The sequence below is a fragment of the Trachemys scripta genome, chromosome 4, assembly GCF_013100865.1.
Source record: "Trachemys scripta elegans isolate TJP31775 chromosome 4, CAS_Tse_1.0, whole genome shotgun sequence".
In the NCBI taxonomy this organism is placed as follows: Eukaryota; Metazoa; Chordata; order Testudines; family Emydidae; genus Trachemys; species Trachemys scripta.
Genome location: NC_048301.1, coordinates 64550107 through 64571458, shown reverse-complemented (window position 1 = coordinate 64571458; position 21352 = coordinate 64550107). Strand labels below are relative to the sequence as shown.

Genomic DNA, 21352 nt, shown 5'->3' with positions numbered 1-21352 from the left:
AGATATAAGTTGCAGGAACATCTTAATGTCAGAGAGGTGAAAGCTTTGGATCTATCAGGCTGCTAGAAGTTAACTGGAACTGTCTGTGCACATAGATATGTGAGAGTAAAGCCTGAATGAATGATATGTAACTGGACCATGACAAGAAAGTTACTATTAATTTGAACTCATACATTTGGATTCTGGACTGTAGCTAACTAACTCTGCCTTGGTAGATTGGATATGGGATACAGAGGCTGTAAACAATCAATTCTTCTTAATGCTTTGAGTAGAGGGACACAGGTACAGCTGATAGACCAACTGAGGCTCCTGGAGTCCTAGGATATGGGCCGCTGCTGCAGTCTCCTGAAAGTGCAGGGTGGAAATGACACAGCTAAACCCTTGTAAGTTTTCATAAGGGTTTAACTGAAACAACAGGCAAATATGAAAGTCATGGCAATTTATTTTGATTAACAAATGTATGCAAATGTGTGTGCAAATAAGCTGTGGCCATCCAGCTCCTCGCAAGCTGCCAGTGCAGCTTTCTGCACCAAAAGGTTTGGGCATCTCTAGCGTCTTGTATCCTACTCAGTCTCTAGTTTTGGATCCAGAATATCTGCCAGGGGAAGCTAAGAAGGCAATGTGCATGGGAGCGTTGAGGAAATGTGACAGACTCCCTTAGTTCTTCTAAGGGGATTCTAACAGATGGGAGGGAGCTGAAAAGAAAGGCGATGGCCGCTCAGAGATTTGGATGAGACAATGGGGATGAATAATTTGAAGTGCTTCAGCATGTTGCCCGATGAGGTTGAAAGAAAGTTGGTCATTTAAAGTTTTAAAATAGTTTTGTTTAAACAGTATGTAAATCATCTTATTGTAGCTGTGTGGACACAAATCCTATTTGATGGTCTAGGATTGTATAATGTAGGCCTGTAGTAGAAATTTAAGCTCCTATCTTCCCCTCCCAATGCGTGACACAGAGAGACGATTTTTGCACACCTTTCAACTGACACTATGTAGTAGTTTGGGGATGCTAAATTTGGACATTGTCCCCTACTAATGGATGAAATTAATCCCAGGGGAAGAAAATAGAGCTGCACGAGGGGTAGATTTGGTGCAATAGGGCTAGAAATAAAGTGCTCAGGAACCACCTTGGAATTTAAAGAAAACAGTTTTTGTGGGATTGAAACAATTCTAGAGCAGTTTTGTGAACTCACACACAACTGCACTGTGTGTGAGTTCACGAGAACAAGACTGAGAAACTGACCAGACTGGTTTCTGTGTTCAAGCTGAAAGAAGAGAAAAAGCTAAACAAACCACATAAAAAATTAAAAGTAAATTAAATTTATACAGTTCATTTAAATTTAATAGTCTGAGGTGTTATTAGTAACTCAGGGAAGGACCTTTTTTAAACTAAATTACATTTATTTTGACAATGTCAATTTAAATCCTCAGGGTGAATAATTTTGCAGAGAGGCTTTAATTAATATGTATATCCCAAATGCAATCTTAGTGTCCTTACCACCTTGCATAGGCATCCTGAGTCACTCATGCTGATTGGGATTCATCAACCTATATTACATTCCTCCTCTCATGCAAGCTTTTAAATATGTTTATAAACATATTTTATATCACACCCAAGATAGGACAATTCTTGTATACTTGGTAGAATCAGGAGTAGCATATTTGCAACCTTAAAAATCATATTTTTTAAAAATAGTCCTTATGGGTTTGACCCCTTAGATTACTGAAATGAAGAAGATTGTTTAAAAAAAAAACCACTTATTCTCCATTGATGCTTTTGTTTTCTTGTTGTTCACTTTTCTCCATTTCACTTAGTTTGGACAGTGAATTACAGTGACGCTTCCTGGTTCTGATACATGAGCTCAATGCTGTTTTGTTTGGGTGTGCTACACAGCAGGGGACTGTTTAAATAAAGGAAAGCTATTTTTATTTAAATTTTAAAACCACCATGACAATCTTTCTTTTCAGGTCCTGTAAACCATTACTCCTCACCTCTTTTTAAATAAAAAACAGGCTTTTGGATCTGAACTATATAACAGCGCCACTTTAAGATGGTCTCCCTGAACATTAAAAAAAGCTGTAAGAGATGGAGTAGGTGTCTCTGAGTCTATATATATATTCCATTCTTCTTTCATTTACAGTAAAATCAAATATCTAATATCAGTAAAATCAAAGGGTTTGATGATTCAGCAAAGAAACAGTCACCCAAGGAATTTTAGATTAGTTCCTGTTTCAGTGGCAATATGCTCGTGTTATTCACGACTCAGGAAGAACGGAGCTACCACAACCTTCAAAGCCTCTCTAGATCTACACAGTGTTGCAGTAAAGTGGTTTTCAGTCAAGCCTGTGAGGGGTAACAATTCCCAACATCCCAACCAAAGCATATCATCAGTAGTGCTTTGGGAACTATGTTGCTATTTCTTTCTTTACAAAGAAGATCAAACAAAAAAGCACAAGGCCACACAAAATTGACTCCTTGGTATCAGTATAACAATTTCCCCCTTAACATAGTGCATGTGAGCCTATTACAATACAGCATCAACCATGCACAGCAGTGAAGAGATTCCATCTGGAGAATTAAAAGGAGAACATGTTTCTTCTAGTAGAACCCAGGAGTTACTATATTAGTGAAATCTTACTCTTTGACAATAAATACCATTGTTATCTCTTCTTATACTTGAGTGTCCATTCTCTTCGATGTGTTTGTGTGTGTGTGTGTGTGTGCGCATGTGTGTGTCTGTGTTCTGGATGGGAACTGTGCGCTGGTACCACAACTCCAGAAGCAAATTGCATCTTGATCCCTGGAGCTCCTTAGGCTTGAAAGCCAAAAGCTGATGCTCTCTCTCTGAGTAGTTCCCGGCACAAATGACAACTCCAGCTCCCTGTAAATCAATGAAAAATCAATCAATCTCACATGCACATTATTAACTCTGAATACTGAGACTGTATGCTAGGGATGGTTTCAATGGGACTGAAGGTATCTGCCCCAACTGGAATTTCCAATGTATTTCTGAAGCAAGTACAGCATTGCTCCTTTCCCGCTGGTGTTGTTCACTTAGAGTCAGACTAACCCCAGAAGTTACTGGTCAATTGTGATGTGCAGCCTCACAATACTTTTTGCCATTTGATAACTTAATCCCGGCACTTCCCAATTAAACAGAAATCTTGGCTATTCAATTTCCAAAAAGTTTCTCCCTGTCAGTTTGGTTTCCTCTTTAGCAAAATTTAAAAAAACATAAAACTCCTGTGGTCTTACACATCATGGCTACATAGTTGATTCACAATTATTCTTGTCTCAGCCCTGTTAGACATTCCAGTACACTCCATTAGAATCATTCTGTAGGCCTCTGTCAGTTTCTATTGGGCTCTATTGATTTTAATTGGAGGCCCACCAACTTCAAGAACTAGTAGATCAATGGGCCAGTTCTTATGTTCCAAAATCAACTAACAAATCAGAACCAGCAGAAACACTTTCAAGTGCAATTTCTTCCAAGGACATAACTATGTACTGAATATAATACAGATCTGAAAATGTCTCCCTTTCCAAGGTACAGATGGTCTGAACAGCACTGAAAACTACCCTAAATAGTTTTTGGCTAGTCTAAATATGTCAAGGAGGCACTGCACATGCTGCCTGAACACAACAAGAAGATGGAGTCTCACTGGCCATTATAACTCCATGTTCAATGACATTGTATGTGGATTAACAAAAACAAAACCATTCCCATAAAACATTAGAGACAGGCCTAAACCATAAGACCATCTCTAATTAGGGCATTTATAAACTCTACTGGGGAAGAAAAGGAGAGATTCCTTAACTCTACAGTAACTGGAGTTCTTCAAGATGTTTTGACCCTATGGGTGCACCATGTGTGTGCATGCGCACCCATGCGCCTTTCATCAGAGATTTTTCAGCAACAGCATCCATGGGTCTGTGCCTGCACCCACACATCTTCATGCTCCAGATGGAGAATATATAGGGAGGGGCAGACCTGCCATTGCTCCAGTTTCTTCTCAACCCCAAAGTTCAAAGGCAAGGACTCTGAAGCAGAGAGGAAAGGGAGGGCAGAGTGGAGTACCCCTAGGGACATAATATTTCAAAGAACTCCAGTTACTGTACAGGTAAGAAACCTCTCCTTCTTCAAGTTATTGTTCCTATGGGGGCTCCATGTTAGGTGACTCCCAAACAGTACCTCAGGTACGGAGAAGGGTACTGAGCAGACAAGTTCAGAACAGTTTGGCGCACAGCCTCACCAAAGGCTGCAGCTGATCTAGAGGTGTGAACGACAACATAATGCTGGGAAAAGGTGTGCACCAATGAGCAGATGGCAGCTTTGCAAATGTCTGGAATGATATGTTCTTAAGCGGGGTTACAGAGGTGGATTTCACCCTAGTGGAATGAGCAGTTCCCAACATAGATGGTGTACCCCAAAAGCTTCGTCACATGCTAAGATACATCCTAAGACTCATTTAGATAGTCTTTGGGTGAAAAGAGGAGCTCCTTTCATTCTCTCTGAAATGGAGACAAGTCTAGGAGAGGATTTGAAGGGTTTAGTCTTGTTGAGATAGAAAGCAAGGACTCTTTTCACATCTAAAGTTTTGAGACTGGACTCTTCCCTTGAAGCATGAGGTTTGGGGTAAAAAAGAGCAGTAGCTGAATGTCCTGGTTGATGTGAAAGTCTGATGAGACTTCAGATAAGAAGCAAGCATGAGGACAAAGTCACCTTGCCTTGGTAGAACACAGTACATGGTGGATCAGTCATAAGAGCTCCCAATTCACTTATTCTTCTGGCTGAAGCAATGGCTATGAGGAATGCAGGTTTTTGCAGCAGGGAATAACTCCCCATACGTTCAAAGGGGGTTTCTCAAGGCATTGAGAACTAAATTAAGGTTCCAAAGTGGAGTAGACTGTCCTATGTGAGGAAAGAGGTTGGCCAATCCCTTCAGGAATCTTGTAGTGGCAGGTTGCACAAAAAGTGACACCCCTTCAACTGGCTGGTGAAAGGCTGTAATGGCAGCCAGGTGAACTTTAATAAAGCTGAATGATAAGCCTACATTTTTTTTTCAATTTAATAGGTAGTCATGTATGATAGAGAGGTAAGACTCAGAGATGGAGAATGACAGCTGTTCACCAAAGTCAGAAATGACAGTTCAGCCTACTGTTTAACCCTGGGTCCAGGGTGGGCAGAGACCAGAAACGAACCAAGGTCAGTACCAGGACAGAAGTTGAATGCCAGAGCTAGAGGGTAAACTAGAGTTATAGGCCAGGGACAGAGCCGGGGATCAAAGCCAAAGCTAATTGAGAATGGGCTGGAGCAAAAGCAGGAGCAGGGACTGGAACAAGGCAAGCACAGTTGCAGATATGATATGCATTTAGCAGCTGCTGATCTGCTGGGAGGCCAGTTTTATAAGCAGAGCTGCTAAACCAGCTGCCAATGAGGAGCTGTGGCTACTGTGTCAGTTCCAAGGCAGTGAAGCTGGGCTCATTGGTTGCAGTGAAGTTAGTCAGGGTGCAGGTCAGCAGCTGGTCCGAAATGGTCTGGCCCCTCACAGTAGGTTTTCCTCAGGACAGGCCTCCTACTATTCAGCAGCACAGACTGCAGCTCAAGAGAACAATCCTGTTCTAGGCCCAAGAGCCATCAAGGAGCAAAGCCCAGAGATGTAATAAGGTGAGATTGGGGTGGGAACTATATTTGTCTAAACCATTTTGGAGCTAAGAGGATAACCACTGCTTTCTGCTGTTTCAGCCTATTCAGGACTCTGAGGAGCAATGGTGTTGATAAGTGTATAGCAGAACCTGAGACTAAGGGCTGAAGAAGGAATCTTCCAGGGAGTTGTGACCAAATCCTCCCCTAAGGCAGAGGTGATGGCATTTTGTATTGGAGTCACGAAGAGGTCTATCGCTGAAGAACCCCAGGTGAGAAAGATCTTCCGAAAGACAGTATTGCTCAGTTCTTATTTGTGATCCTGGCACAAATGTCTGCTCAGAGTGTCTGCAAAGGTGTTCTGCAGACCCGGTAGATGGGCTGAGATGTCAATTTGGTGGGTGAGACACCAGTTCCAGAGCTTTATTTCCTCTGCACATAAAGATTGGGATGTTGCGCCTCCTTGGTGGTTGACGTAGTATATCATCGCTTGGTTGTCTGTCATGCCTCTTACGGAGTGACCCTTGATCCTGAGTAGGAAGTGAAGGGATACATATTGGACTGCCCTGAGCTCAATAACATTGATGTAGAGCAACAATTCCTGTGGGCCCATTTGCCCTGTGCTGTGGAGTCCTGAAAGTGAGCTCCCCAACCTCGCATGGATGGATCTATGAGGATGATCCTTGTGGTAGATAAATCCTTGTGGAAGATGAATGCAAAAATGTAAAACCTTCTTCTGTTGAATTTGGGAGGAACCAATTCAATTCCCCCAGTAACAGGAGGGATTGAGCTTCCTGCTTCAAGAGACCCTGATGAGAAGGGTTTTTGAAAAGGGACAGGGAGAAGGGGGAAGGAGTTGAATGGGATGGTGTATCCTAATGAAATTATTTCCAGTATCCATCTGTTTGATGAGCTCCCAGGAAGGTGTGAAATGGGAGAGAGAATCCCCATAAGTGGATGGAGGACAGAATGTTACAGCGTAGGATTCATACAGCGTGGTGATTCATGACTGTCAACCAATAGGCCAAAATGGCCACTTGGATGAAGTTGGTGACTAGGAGGCAGCAATAGAATACTGCTTGGGGAAGGTGAAATAATGAACTGGGCGAGACTGTTGGACTGTCTGTGACTTGTTATATTTTTGTTGTTGCTGCTGCAGGGATGTAAATACCCAAGGATTGCAGGGTCTTTGTGAGAGTTCAGGGACTCATCTGTCTGATTGCTGAAGGGCTTGGGCCCTTCCAAGGGAAGATCTTCTAATGTATTTTACACTTCTCTAGGAAGACCAGAGGATTGCAGCCATGAACCTTGACACGTAAATATAACTGAAGACATAAAGTGAAAGGCTGTGCCAGCCACACTGAGTAAGGCTTGCAATTGTCTCTTCTTCTGAAATAAAGGCTTGAAATTGGTCCTTCTGCTCCTGTGGCAGATGGTCAATAAAATATTTGATGTAATTGGTGGAGTTGTACTTCACCAACACGGCATCCCTGAACTGTAGCACAGCTGAAGAATAACTCTTGCATCCAAGTATCAAAGGGGTAGCCGTGTCAGTCTGGATTTGTAAAAGCAGCAAAGAGTCCTGTGGCATCTTATAGACTAACAGACGTATAGGACCATGAGCTTTCGTGGGTGAATACCCACTTCTTCGGATGCATCCTTGCAAGCCTTACTCAGTGTGGCTGGCACAGCCTTTCACTTTAGGACAGCCTACTCCCCACATTCTCCAACATGGAGTATTGTAAACTCCCCATATTTGAGAGGTAGATTAATGTTAAACAGCGCCCAGACCTACCAAATTATCAGCCCTCATCCCCACTAGACAGGAGACTTCTAGCTCAGGCTTTCCCCGGTACAGAATCTCCAGCCCTTCCAAATGGTCTCTTGTTTTCCTTCAGGACTGGGTCCTTGATCTGCCTCCCTGGTAGCCAACTGTCAGCAATCAGATGCGCACTACAAAGCTACCTGACATTTTGCCTCTGCCTCATTGCTCTAAGTCCGGTTCCCAATTCCTTCACCCACCTTGCCCAAGACCACCTTCTGAATTTCCTCCCTCCTCCCCATGGGCCCTGCTGTGGCTCTCGATGTAGACTTCCAGAACATGTTACCTTCTGGAGGTTCAGACACTGGTGGGTTTAAGCAATACATGTGATAGCCACGGTCGCAGTCATCACAGAAGAGCAGCTGGTCCTGAAGCAGAATTGTTGGCGGGGAGAGGGGGGAAAACAAGAGAGAGAGAGAGACACAGAGAATGTTGATTAGTCTATTGCTGAGGTGGGAACACAAGCATATATAAATCAGTACTGCACACATTTGAACACAGCTTTAACAATAAGCACATAGGGAACGTGAATGGATTTACAAAACCTCACATTTCTGCTTCCAGGGTCAACCACACACTCTCCTCACTTTGCCACAACAACCCCTTTTGGCCACATCTGAGTTGAACAAGACAGCTTGAGTTTCTAACTGATAAATCTCCCTTTGAGCTGGGGGAATGCACTAGCAAGATCAGATAAACAGAGAGACATTTACCCCCAGACCACACCCATATACGAGATTGGATTTCCCACTTCATTATGCCCTCATAGACTTTAAGGCCAGAATGGACCATCATGGTTATCTAGTCTGACCTGCACATTGCAGGCCATAGAATCTCGTAATAGGCCACTCCTGTAATAGACCCATAACCTCTGGCTGAGTTACTGAAGTCCTCAAATCATGATTTAAAAACTTCAAGTTACACAGAATTCACCATTTACTCTAGTTCAAACCAGCAAGTGACCCATGCCTCATGCTGCAGAGGAAAGCAAAAAAAACCTCCAAGGGTGTCTGCTAATCTGACCCAGAATGAAATTCGTTTCCAACCCCAAAAATGGTGATCAGTTAGACCCTGAACATGTGAACAAGACCTACCAGCCAGAGACCCTAGAAAGAATTATCTGTAGTAACAGAGAGTCCTCCCCATCTAGTGTCCCATTTCCATCCATTTGGGATATTTGCTACTAGCAGCCACAGATGGACCACAAGCCATTGTAGGCAGTCTCAATAATATATCACCTCTTCCACAAACTTATCAAGCTCAGTCTTGAAACCAGTTGGGTTTTTGCCCCCACTGCTTCCCTTGGAAGGCTGTTCCAGAAACCTTCACCTAATTTTAAGCCTAAGCTTGCTGATGGCCAGTTTATATCCAATGTGTTCTTCTTTCAGCACTGGCCCTTTCAGTACTTAAATGACTCCGCTCCCTCCCCGGTGCTTATCCCACTGATTTATTTCCCGTCAGCCTTCATTTGGTTAGGTTAAACAAGCCAAGCTTAAGTCTCCTCTCCAAAGGTAGGTTCTCCATTCCTCTGATCATTTCCGGTGTTACCTGTTCCAGAGCATCCCCTCTTGCCAGGACCCTTTTACTCTCCGGCTTGGACAGAACAAATTTTGCAAAGTTCAGCAGGTTAGTGAGTGGGGTCTGTAAATGAACTGTTCGTATCATGAGGACTGTAGCTCTTCACATTGTCACAAAAAACTATGTTCAGGTGGGTGACACCCATATACTGCACTGAAAATCCCCCCCTTCACTCTTAAAACAGAATGCACCCAGATTCTTAAGATTTTTCTGTTTTATTGCTAAAAACAAAATCCAGAGAGCTGCTTGACATTTATCTTGCTAGGGAGCAAAGGAAATAGATTAGATTATCAATAAGAAGTCCCTTCCAACCCGAATGTTTCCATGGTTTTGGGTTTTATCATAAAGATTGAAGTTCATGTGAGCTTCAAATTGGGTGACAATGGGAGATTAGTAATAGGAGATAGACCTGCCATCTCTAGACCACTACCCATTCAAACCCAGCCCAGATCACAGCTGTTCAATGACCTATATGACATTGGGTTTGTGGCTTCAGTCCAGTTTCTATGGCACAAGTGTCCAAATCACAAATACTATCATCTAAATTGGCCTTATATGGCACCCATGATAATCTCAGGAGAGACAGATGATTAAATGAGTTACTGCAACTGGACTAGAGAGGTTCTTTCCAAGTCAGGGCTCAGGTATACTGAAGGAGCAATGGAGGAGTGATCCATCGCTGCTGCCAGTGTTTTACAGTTTTGTAGTGAAACACAGGACAGTATTCTAGGGCAGTCATTGCAGTTGCTTTCACCAGCACTAATTTACATTAAAAAAAAACCAACTCACATCATTTTCAGAGGTCCCGCAAAGGCTGCAGGATTTGCACTCAATGCATTGCCACTTATAGGTTTTTACGGCCTCCGTCATGTTTGTGGTGAATTGCAGGCAGGTAGGGTGTCCTGGAGAAAATTGGAGAGGACTGTCATTATTACTGTTTACTTTTTTAATGACTTGTTATTAAATTGGAGGACAAAATGCACATGGACATGGACTGATCACAACATGGGCTGCAACTAGCGGATACCGAAGAGGAAAGCAGGCATTAACCCTTTCGCTGCTGGGCACACAAAAAATCAGAGTAATCCCTGCCCAATTCCCCATTGGCAAAGCAGTAATTTGTTCAGAGCTCTTAAAAACATTTTTAAAAGAAAGTGAGAGAAAGAAAGAAATCAGAAGCTCCCACTTTCAGAGGGAACTCATCCATCTTAATAGGAATGGAATTATGTTTTAACTGGCAGTTAATTCAGCCTGATTGAAGGACTTGGTTGCAATGAGATTTTATTCCTCTTTTCAAAACTTCCCTTCCCACTGTCCAAAGATTTACAAATAAAAGAGTGATTCTGTAAACTTTGCTTGAGTGGGAGCAGCAGGGTATGGAAAAGGGACAAGGGATAGCATGAAGTGGGTGTTTTTTTTAAGAGCTCTGTGCTACTCAAGTTGGTTGGCAGAGAAGAAACCAAATTGCATAGCTAACCCTCCAGGTTAAAAACAAACAAAAACAAAAAGCCACCAACTCCCGCAAACGAACTAACCAAAAGGAATAAATAAGGGAAAGCTAGCAAAACAGTCACATCTATTTGGGAAGGACAAATTGCCAGAGTGACAACCCTCTCCCCTACATGCGTGTCGACTCCAGCTTTGTGAAACAGCAGTACCACGGTAGCGGGGTCAGCAATGGGCTTTCTGGAGGGGGAAAATATAAACAAACAAGCAAACCAAGGTAGGATGAGTGTTCCTTCTGCAAAACAGAACAAGAGAAAAAAAGCCACACCACTGAACTAAAGTACTATACCCAAAGATCACCATTCAAGGTTGAAACAGTCTTTGGTCACCTGGAGTTAAATATGGTCTTCCTTCTCAGAAAACATTACGTTTTTCACCCCTCTGTTGTACATACAAGTATTAACACTGCATACTGCATGGGAGAAAGTGGTATATAAAGGAAGTGTGTGTGTATGTATATAAGACACACACTAAATGTAGTTTCGGACATCTTCAGGAATATTGTACAAATACACAATCTTTTGCCTCTTGCACACCTGCTATTATTGGGCAGCTATCAATAGGGAGAGAAAAAAAGCCTTTTAACTTCATTGTTATAGGAACATTTGTAGGAAGGTGGTCAGAGTAGAAAAGTGGAAGATATTTTGCTAGTAATTTGCTAGCAATTAAGGTCTGTCATTCCTTAGTGGTTACAAATGTGCATGTGAGAATGTACCTTTCACTACCAAATCCCTCAGCAATGTTTCTCTCCTTCTGTTGTACTTTCCCATAATTAGTATACAATATTTGGAAGCTTGTATTTTCTCAGCAGTTACGTAAATGATTTCTCAGTGGCTGGGTAACCCAATAATGCTGACAGAGAATAGCCCTTCTTATAAATCAGTTATTATACAGTCACCAACTGCTGTAGGATTTTGGGTCTCTGGTTATGCTAGTGTGGGATCGGCGTGAGAACTAAGGACATCTAGTGGTAAAATACATGTTCATAAATTAAGAAATGAACAGAACATAAAGGGGAGGCAGTATTAAAGGAAGGAGAAATCAGTGTCAGAGTCTGTTAATGTTATTCTCTTAAGAGCTGGAATAAACCGTCTCATTGAGAGTAGTGACAGGCCCAGACCAAAACCCTGGCTAAGAAGAACCCCTATTTTTGGAGTGTTTTAAATCTCAGCACAGAACTAGATCCAGATTTTGCAAACGGCACCTATCGTTATGATGGATCAAACCAAAACCAAGGATCTGCACATCCTGAACTATGAGGTGTCCAGACACAGATTTTGTGACTTGAGCTCATCTCTAACTGAGAGTGACTCAGGGGATTATTGCTGAGATGGCACCTGCAGAACATGACATGACACTTGGTTGGTCCTCCAGGGTTAACTCCCGGCAAAAACAGAAGTTCATTTTAATGTCAGTAATCTGAACAAGCACACCACACAACATGTAAGAGAAGAGTTCACTGCAACAGCAACTAATTGATATCCACAAAGGCTGCACAGTGCTGGGATATATCAAGCAAACCCACTCAGACAGGGACCCCATGCACTAATCACAGAGTTACTAGCTTCAGTCACACATGAAATCAGCACGGGGAGGAATGGAATGAAATTTAACAGAAAGTAAATTAAGGCTCAATATGCACACATGCACGCACACACAAACCCTGTATTGTCTGTTACTCTTGACAACATCTCCATCCTGCCTGGCAATCAGACCCATAACCCAGGAATCATTCCCTCTCTTTGCCCCATATATCCAGACTGTTTCCAAATCTTTCCATTCTTCTTCCATAATGTTTTTAGAATCCTGCTTTTTATTGTCCAGACTCAAAAACTCTGACCAAGGCACTCATCACCACATGCCATAAGTACTGTAACCTGCTCTTCTTCAGCTTCCCTGACACCAACATCACCTTCTTCCAGTCCATATAGAGCACAGCTGCTAAAGCCGTACTTCTTGCCTGTTCTTCTGGCCACATCCTCTTCCTTTTCGAATCCCTCTATTAACTTCCCCTCTTACACCACATGAAGTTCAAGTTTCTTGTTCCCACTTTCAAGGCCCTTTCCAGTTTTACCCCTCCTTCCTTATCTATGTCTGTCTTTTATCATGTATCAGAGGGGTAGCCATGTTAGTCTGGATCTGTAAAAAGCGACAAAGAGTTCTGGGCCACCTTATAGACTAACAGACGAATTGGAGCATAAGCTTTCGTGGGTGACGAAGTGGGTATGCGTCTGACGAAATGGGTATTCACCCATGAAAGCTTATGCTCCAATACGTCTGTTAGTCTATAAGATGCCACAGGACTCTTTGTCTTTTATCACGTCACCCTGGCCCTTTTCTTCTTTGCCAATGAGACCAGCCTGGACCACCTACTTCTCTACTCCCCAAAACATCTTTGCAATTTCTTACACGCTGCTCCTCATCCAATGGATCCCCTCCCTGAACTGATCTGTCCCTCTCCTTCTTTAAATCCCTTCTCAAGACTCACATCTGCCACAAGTCCTACAAGAAATCAGCCACTTTAAGCTGGCTAGGCTGAGTTGGGGAAATAATGATAATGGAGATTGTAAAACATTCCCCATTAGTTGGATCTACTAGCTGTGCCAGTCTGGCCTATTTTTAGGGGAAGTCACCTGCAAGGGGTGCCAGTTTATGCAGCCCACCATGCCCTGTCCAGAAATTTTGTGAATGTCGAAGGGGCAACTACAGGTGGCCAAATGATTGCACATCCCTAGGACTAGCTCTCGCTGCTAGACCAGAGTTTCTTCACTTTCTGAAGAAAGAGATTGTCTCATGGATACTTGTCCTTCCAGCCTCCAAGTCAGGTTCTGATTCATGTTCACGACCCTCCTTTGTTGTGACCATAGCCCCAATCCAACTCCTCCTGCAGTCAACGGAAAGATTGCCACTGACTGCACTGGGAGTTAGATCAGGCCCTCTAATACTTGGAAAATATGTCAATGTACCGTTCACAGCATTAAAGTCAAATGAGTTTTCTTTTCCCTGCTCTCCTTTCTGGCTCTCCAGCTTCACTCTAGACCGGCCTTGTGTTCTGCATGACACAATGGAAACTCCATAGCAGAGAGTTCCTGTGGCTATGCTCCCACAGAGCATCTGAGCTCCAGAGCAGAGCAGCTTCTGGCATTCCCCCTGCTAAGAGCAGAAGAGCCTAACTGAACCTGAGTCTGATAGACATATTTTGGTAGAGTCGCAGTGATAACAGAAAAAGCCTGTTTTGCAATTACAGGTGTTTCTAAAAAGGCTTGTGCAAACAGCAGCCCAAGAAATGGCCTAAATGACAGATGTGGTGGAGCTGTGTGTGACAGGGAGCTATAAAGGTTTTATTGCACCATGTCTGTGGTTGTGATGGCCTAGAAATACTTTTAGTTCTACAATCCTGTGATAAACTGTATTTAGGGTAGGTTGAGATGTGCAGAGGAAGGTTCTGCAGTTGAAACTCAGTTAATAATCCTGATTATAACAGACTCCAGTTCAGTCTCACATACCCATATGAGCTCTGCAAGCTAACAGGAAGAAGAAGTAGCACAAATGTATTGTGTCCTTGAAGTCAATAGACAAAATGCTAAAATGCACACAGATAGTAGCTTGGTCAAAGGTTCACACAGTCACTTTTCTAACAGACCATAACTGCACTCTAATGATAACTTTCGCTATGGAACAAATGCTTAAACAACACAAACAGCCAAACCTGCATTAAGGAAGGTAACAGCAAGTAAGCCCTTGGCTGTAAGCAACCAGTTTAATGCATAGATAGCCCTGAATCAGAACTCCAAATCAGAATGAACACTTGCCATCTTTGTGGACATTCAGATCTGGATCTGAACTCTGTGGCTGAGGCCCACATGGTCAGTACTTTATAGTTCTCCCAATGTTGCTTCAAATGTCATGTTGCTTGATCTTACAGCACATCCAGTAGACAGCTGATTTGGGGGTAGGAGAGATCATATCAGAAATATTTTACTGGGTATGCAGTAAGGCTAGTAGAGAGGAAGATTTTAACACAAATACCTTAACAAATATTTTATATCTCTCCATCCCTCACAGACTGTGTGACACTAAAGACGAGGAATGACATTGCAGCCAATAGTGATCTGCTGCATCCAGGCATTCTGCGATCAGTACAGACCTTAGAATGGCTCATTAGTGCTTCTTCAATAATGAATTCTGCATCGCAAGGTTAATTGTAACCATGTGCACTGTCACAACCACCACAGACTGTTTAAATTAACAATCCAATCAATAATCTTTTCCAAACAATCGCAGCGATGATTTTGAGACAACAATAAGCACCAGCTTCCTTTTTTTTAAAAGAAACAAATCTAAAAATATTTATGCTAAGCAAAAGGGATTTTCACCCAGTTTCAAAAGGAACATATAATCAGCATACGGTGCAACTGACAGACAAGATTATGGTATTTTTCAGGCCTTTCCTCAACCACGTATGTGTGGTCGGGTTTTTGTTTGTTTGTTTTTGTTTTAATCAATGGCATAATGAAAACCCATGGGGATCCTGGTTACCTTCTGTCAGTAGTCCATAAACTATTCAGGTCTTTAAACAACCACAGATAGATGGTACAGGTAGAATGTCCAATGTTGCAGCCACCCCGTATAGGTAATGGAAATTCCATGGGCAAAGTAACTGAAGAAATCAAGCCCTTCATATTGCTATGATGGAATCAGCATTGATATAACTGGTGTTGTTATTACAAGGAATTAGCGCAATTACTGAAAATAAAAGGGCAAGCTGCAATTTTAATGGGGGGTAGCATGGAAGTACAGATTCTGTCTTCACTTGTCTGCCTAAAGATATAGCTTATAATGCTTACACATGTGCAGTATTGCCAAAACCAGGCTTTCAAAAATCATGAGTCAGGCCCTGCAAAATTATGAGATTGTCTTAAAATGTATAAGATTTCTTTAAAAAATTATAAAGTTGGGATTCTTTTCATTTCCATTCTGGTGTTTGTCTCTCAGGGTCCCATTCTGAAGCTTTCCTCAGTAACCATGAAGGCTAGAAACATAAAAATATGAGAAAACTGAAATTCTCTATAATCACAGGATTCCAGGAGCTGGAACTTTAAGAAAAAGCACCATGTGTCACAAAACTCATGATCAGTTTGCAAGACTTGGAAAAACTGGGTATTTATTCTTGGCGTTTCCATAGCCCTTTCTATCATCAGAGCTCTTTCTCAAAATACTAAAGTTCTAATCATGCCAATATTTATGCATGTGAGTAGTCCTAGTGACTTAAGTGGGACTATTCATGCACCTAAGTGTTTTCAGGATGAAGCCCTAATTCACTGATCATCACAATAGTCCCGTGTATTAGGGAAGTACTGTTATTTCCATTTTACAGAGGGGGAAGCTGGGGCACAGAGAGATTAAGTGATTTGCCCAAGCCCACAGAAAGAATCAGTGTCAGAGCAGGGATCAGAACTCAGGAGTTTCTGGCTCCAAGTCCACAGAACAGACCACAATTGAATTCACCTTTTGAAATAAGCTGAAAACTTAAAAGCATCAGTGCTGGATATTGTTACAATCGGCCAATATTTTATTATTAAAGAAAGGGAGGGGAAAAGAAGGCACTAAAAAAGCTTATTTCTGCCTCCTGGTGACATAACAGTGAGAAAATCTGCCCTTTTCTTTCAATGGAGTCACTATATGAATACGCACGTTGCTGCCCCCTACCGAGCGATAGTAGGCGTTCTGCAGGCAGGCAATACCGGTGCTGCAGATGCTGCTGACCAAATGCTGCTCTGCTACAGAATGAGCCTTAAAGGGTTCTGGTGGCCTTAGTCAATAGACAGGCCATCTTGATTCTGTCAGCTAGCTCCAATATGCCAGTAATTGTGAAGGAATTAACTCCATCAATTGATGGGGATCTGAGGCCATTCAGCTGTAGCAGAGCACACCATTCCTCACTCCATAGTTTCTCTTTGACCAGTGTGGACAAAGCAAAAAAAAAAGATATTCTGATGCCCTCGCACTTGGGAGGTGTAGGCAACTGCGTTGAAGAGATGGTAGTTTGCTCCCAGGTACTGCCAGTTTCAGTGAAGTAATGCATTTGAATTACAAAGAATATCAAATAGAATGAATCCTGGTTTAAGTGGTCACCCAAGGAGCTAACAAAAACCTCTTGCATAATAGACACTGGGACAAATTCTGCTCTGAGTTATGCAGGTATGACTCCAGCTGGAGTCAATGGGAATTGCACATGTGCAACTGAAAGGAGAATTGGCTTGTGGTCTATATTTTAAGTTCTCCTGGAAACGCTAGGGATGTTTTACAGTGGTTGTTTAGTCCATAGTGCATAGTTCATATGCTTTCCAAGTGTTGTGCAGGACTGTGGTCATGCAAATCCCAATGATCATTATGGGAGTGAGTCTCCTAGCTAAATACCTCCCAACCTAAAGCAATTCTTTGAAAATCCTGTACCCTAGGAAGCCAACCAGCCAGATCTCTCTCTCTAGCCTTGACTATCCTACATATTTTCCCTTAAAATTTCCCACCAGGGCTACCAACCCCATATGTACCCTGAGAGTGCTAGCATGCATGAAATGCTTGCAATTTTAGGTAAAGCTTAGGTAAAAATGTGAAGGATAGACAAAGCCCTTCTCTTATAAGGCAAAACCTCCGACATGACTGGCCATATTTTTTAATGATTCTTTGTTTATACTAATTGAACCAATCTGCTATCAATTATTCATATTTTTAAAGGGAAAAAATCCAGAACTTGCTGGGCATTAAAAAGTGTCAAAAAAAAATACCTGCCACTATTTGTACAAGACCGACCAGCAAACAAACAAACAAACAAAAACACAATGCTGTGAGCTCACCCCATTAATTAACACCCAGGAAACCTCTGATCAAAAAGAAATCACGAGCTAGTAGCTAAAACAAACAGCAAAAACTTGGGAGTTCTAGGTTCTGCCCAGCCTTGCCACAAACTTCCAATGAGAGCTTGGGGAAGCCATTTAACCTCTTTGACTCAGTTTTTCCATCTGTCAAATGGCATTAATTATTGTAACAGGAGTTTGGTGAGGCATAATTTGTTAATGTTCGTAAGGCACTTTGAGATCTGTGGAGACAAGGTGTTATAGGTGCAAGGTCTTTATTAATAGAGCTGATGAAATTACCAGTGTTAATTATTATCATAATTCATCAGTGTTGCATAAATAATGAAGTAAAAAATAGATATGTTAATTTCAGCTCCATTATAAATACAGGTGTTGTGGAAAATAATCAATGTTTGCCAATGGTAAAGGACCAGAGATGTAAGGAAAATGTGTTTAAGCGTGTAAGATATTTATAGAGAAAATGAGGAATTCATCAACTGAGGTAAATTCTGCTATTACAGCCAAGCACCTTAGTTGTAGAATTAACTGAGAGCAAAATTTGTCTCAAAGGATGTGCATATTATAACATTATGTACATATCTGCGCAGAGGAGGGATGCACATACGCACACACACTTAGCCGAGAGAGAGAGAGAAAACAATTCATTCTAAAAGGATGTGCTCTGGAAGATTTATTTGTAATAATTTGGGATGACCTGCATAACACACAAGTGGCAAAGCAATGAGTGAATTATTCTGGCAATATCAAAAGAGTGCCAGTAAAACGTTTATCCCACCTCAAACCACCATGTCTTCTGAATATGCCGCTATTTTACACACAAATACCTTTCAAATGCTTTAGAGTATTTTAAAATGGTTTTATTGGTACTTCTAAAAATCTTTCCCCCTGTAAATCTAGACTACCTTAGCACACATAGTCCAGCTGTACAGGTCTTAATATACCTAATAGATTTTAAAAGGCTCTAAAATTACCTAAAATCACTTTAATATACATAAAATGTCATAATGTGAGAGTTCTGTATTTTGAGCTAGACCTCAGGGTACAAGTTCTGTATGTCTCACTGGACAATTGGGAAGAGGAAGTTACTTACCTGTAACTGGAAGTTCTTTAAAACCGGACAGTCTCTACGCAAAAGAATAAATGGACACAAATCTGACATCAGGAATCATAACATTCAAAAACCAGTGGGAGAACACTTCAACCTCTCTAACCACTCAGTGACAGACTTGAAGGTGGCAATTTTGCAACAAAAAAACTTCAAAAACTCCAAACAGTGACTTCTGAACTTGAATTAATATGCAAATTAGATACAATTAACTTAGGTCTAAACAGAGACTGGGAATGGTTGGGTCATTACACTAATTGAATCTGTTTACCCATGTTAAGTATCCTCACACCTTCTATAGGTCATCTCGATTATCACTTCAAAGGTTTTTTTTTCTCCTGCTGATGATAGCTCATCTCAATTGATTGGCCTCTTACAGCTGGTATGGCTACTTCCACCTTTTCATGTTCTCTGTATGTATAAATATCTTCTTCCAGTGTGTTCCATTCTATGCATCTGATGAAGTGGGCTGTAGCCCACAAAAGCTTATGCTCAAATAAATTTGTTAGTCTCTAAGGTGCCACAAGTACTCGTGTTATTTTTGCGGATACAGACTAACACGGCTGCTACTCTGAAACTGGAAGTTCTTTGAGATGTGTGGTCCCTATCTGTATTGCAAATGCAGGTGCACATGCGTGCCAGGCACCGGAGCCAGAAGTTTTCAGTAGCAGTATCGGTTGACCCACACATGCATCATACATTGCCTCATGCTCCAGGCAAGGTTATAAGGGGCCATGCGGGGTGATACACCCTTAGTCACCCTCTTACTTTTGAATAGCGCAGACCACAGCAGAGGGGACAGTGGGCAGGTATTGGAATACAAATAGGGACCACACATCTCAAAGCGCCTCCAGTTACAGGTAAGTAACCTCCTCTTCTTCTTCTTCGAGTGATGGTCCCTATATGTATTCCAAACGTGGGTGAGTATCAAGCAGTGATCAGCGTGGAGGCGGATGCGAGGAAGCAAGAGGTATTGCCGTCTACAGGACGGCCCGGCCCACAACTGTGTCTTCCGCCACTCCCTGGGTGATGGTGTAGTGGGCAGTGAAGATATGCACGGAGTGCCAGGTCACTGCCCGGCATATGTCATGCCAGGGGATGTCAACCAGGGAGGTGGAGGTGGTCGCATGTGCCCATGTATAGTGGGCCTTAACCCTGTTGGGCAGCAGGGTATTAGACTGCCCATAGCACTCTGTTATGCATGTAGAGGCCCATTTTAATATGCGCTGTGAAGAGAAGGCTTGGCCCTGCAACCTCTCTGCAACGGCTACAAAAAGGCATGCAGGGGTGCAAAAGGTGCGGGTTCTGTCAAGATAGAACGAAAGAGCGTGGCGGACATCTGATGAGTGCAGGGTCCTGTCCACTGGAGTGGCGTGGCTTGGGATGGATGACTGGGAGGTCGCTGGACTGGTTGGGGTGAAATTCCGAAATCACTTTCGGGAGAAACTTAGGGTGAAGGTTATTCTGAAACTCGGCCATCATGGACGTCAATTTGCTCACCCATCTAGCAGAAGTGATGGCCACGAGAAAGATAACCTTCATGGATAACTGTGAGAGGGAGCACATAGCAGGGGACCAAAGGGAGGTCTGGTGAGGGCAGAGAGTACAAGATTGAGGTCCCTGGAGGGTGTAGGTTTAAGAAGTAGTGGAAAGCTGTTCATCTACCCTTTCAGAAAGCGGGTGATGGTGGATAAACACCGAGTGGGAGGAAGGCACTAAGCGCTGCCAAGTGGACGTGGACTGAGCTGGTAGGGACAGAGATATCACTGAAGGGGAGATGGTGGCATTGCGCCCAGGAGACAAAATACTTCCATTTCGCTGCATAGCATGCCCATGTGGAAGCTCATCTGCTGAGCATAAGTATGTGCCACACTGGTGTTGAGCAAGCATTGTCTATGTGCAAGTCACATCCAAAAAACAAGGCCATGAGGCAAAGCAGGCCTGGGCTGGGATGTTGGACTCCATCTTGGTCCTGTGTGAGGAGGTCCGGCAGCACAAGGAGGAGGACGCGGGGGGTGGACAATCTGAATAGGGGCACATGTCCATCCAGGTGGGCACCACAACTGGCTAAAGAGTCATCCATGGTGAGGGTGGCAGTTGGGACAGGAGTCGTGAAGGAGGTGCCTATCAGCACCTTGAAGGGGTCGATCCATTAGGCGAGGGAGGCCCGGACCAGACATGGGACATCCAGGTAGTCGATGTGGAGTCTGCAGACTGATAGGAGCCACAGCTGTAGACAGCGCATGTGCAGGCTGGTCTGTGCTGTCACATGGGGGCAGGCCGCCATGTGGCTGAAGAGGCAGAGACAGCTGCACACCATGGTGCATGGGTTGCAGCATAGAGCTGCCACTAGGGACATCAGGGCAGGAAAAGGCCTGAGCTGTCCCAGAATCTAGGCATGCCCCGATGAAGTGGACTGTCCACCTCAGGACAAGCACAGATTGCTCCTCGTTTATACAGATGCCAAGAGCGCAGATGGCCAATGTCGTCTCTGAGAGGGATGGTGCCACCAGAAGCCAGTCATCTAAGTAAGGGAACACAGAGTACCCCAGTTGTCTTAGATGGGCTGCCACAACCACAAAGACTTTGGTGAAGACCCTTGGAGCTGTCACAATGCCGAAGAGGAGAACTCTGAAATGGCAGTGGTTGTCGCCCACACGAAAGCGAAGAAACTTGTGGTGGGCCGCATGGACGTCAATGTGAAAACACACATCCTTCATGTGGAGAGCTGTGAGGGAGGGTATGATGGGAGCGAGTGTCACCACATGGAAACTGATTTTCCTAATGAAAGTGTTGAGTAGCTGGAGACTGAGGATGG

At 43.0% G+C, this 21352-nt stretch overlaps 1 protein-coding gene across 7 annotated transcripts in view; it reads right to left on the bottom strand.

The window, feature by feature from the left end:
* Positions 1 to 1904: 1904 nt before the first annotated feature.
* DPF3 (double PHD fingers 3) overlaps positions 1905 to 21352 on the bottom strand; it is a 197312-nt gene continuing 177864 nt past the window's right edge. For 6 of the 7 annotated variants that reach the window (XM_034769266.1, XM_034769265.1, XM_034769268.1 and 3 more), the window contains exons 9-11: positions 9835 to 9947; positions 7754 to 7835; positions 1905 to 2882 (exon numbers count right to left, since the gene is read on the bottom strand). In XM_034769266.1, the coding sequence (XP_034625157.1) occupies positions 2812 to 2882; positions 7754 to 7835; positions 9835 to 9947 (266 nt within the window). In that variant the 3' untranslated portion in view covers positions 1905 to 2811. Of the gene's footprint in view, positions 2883 to 7753; positions 7836 to 9834; positions 9948 to 21352 lie in introns of those variants that run through there. The other variant, XR_004645559.1, reaches the window with a different exon arrangement.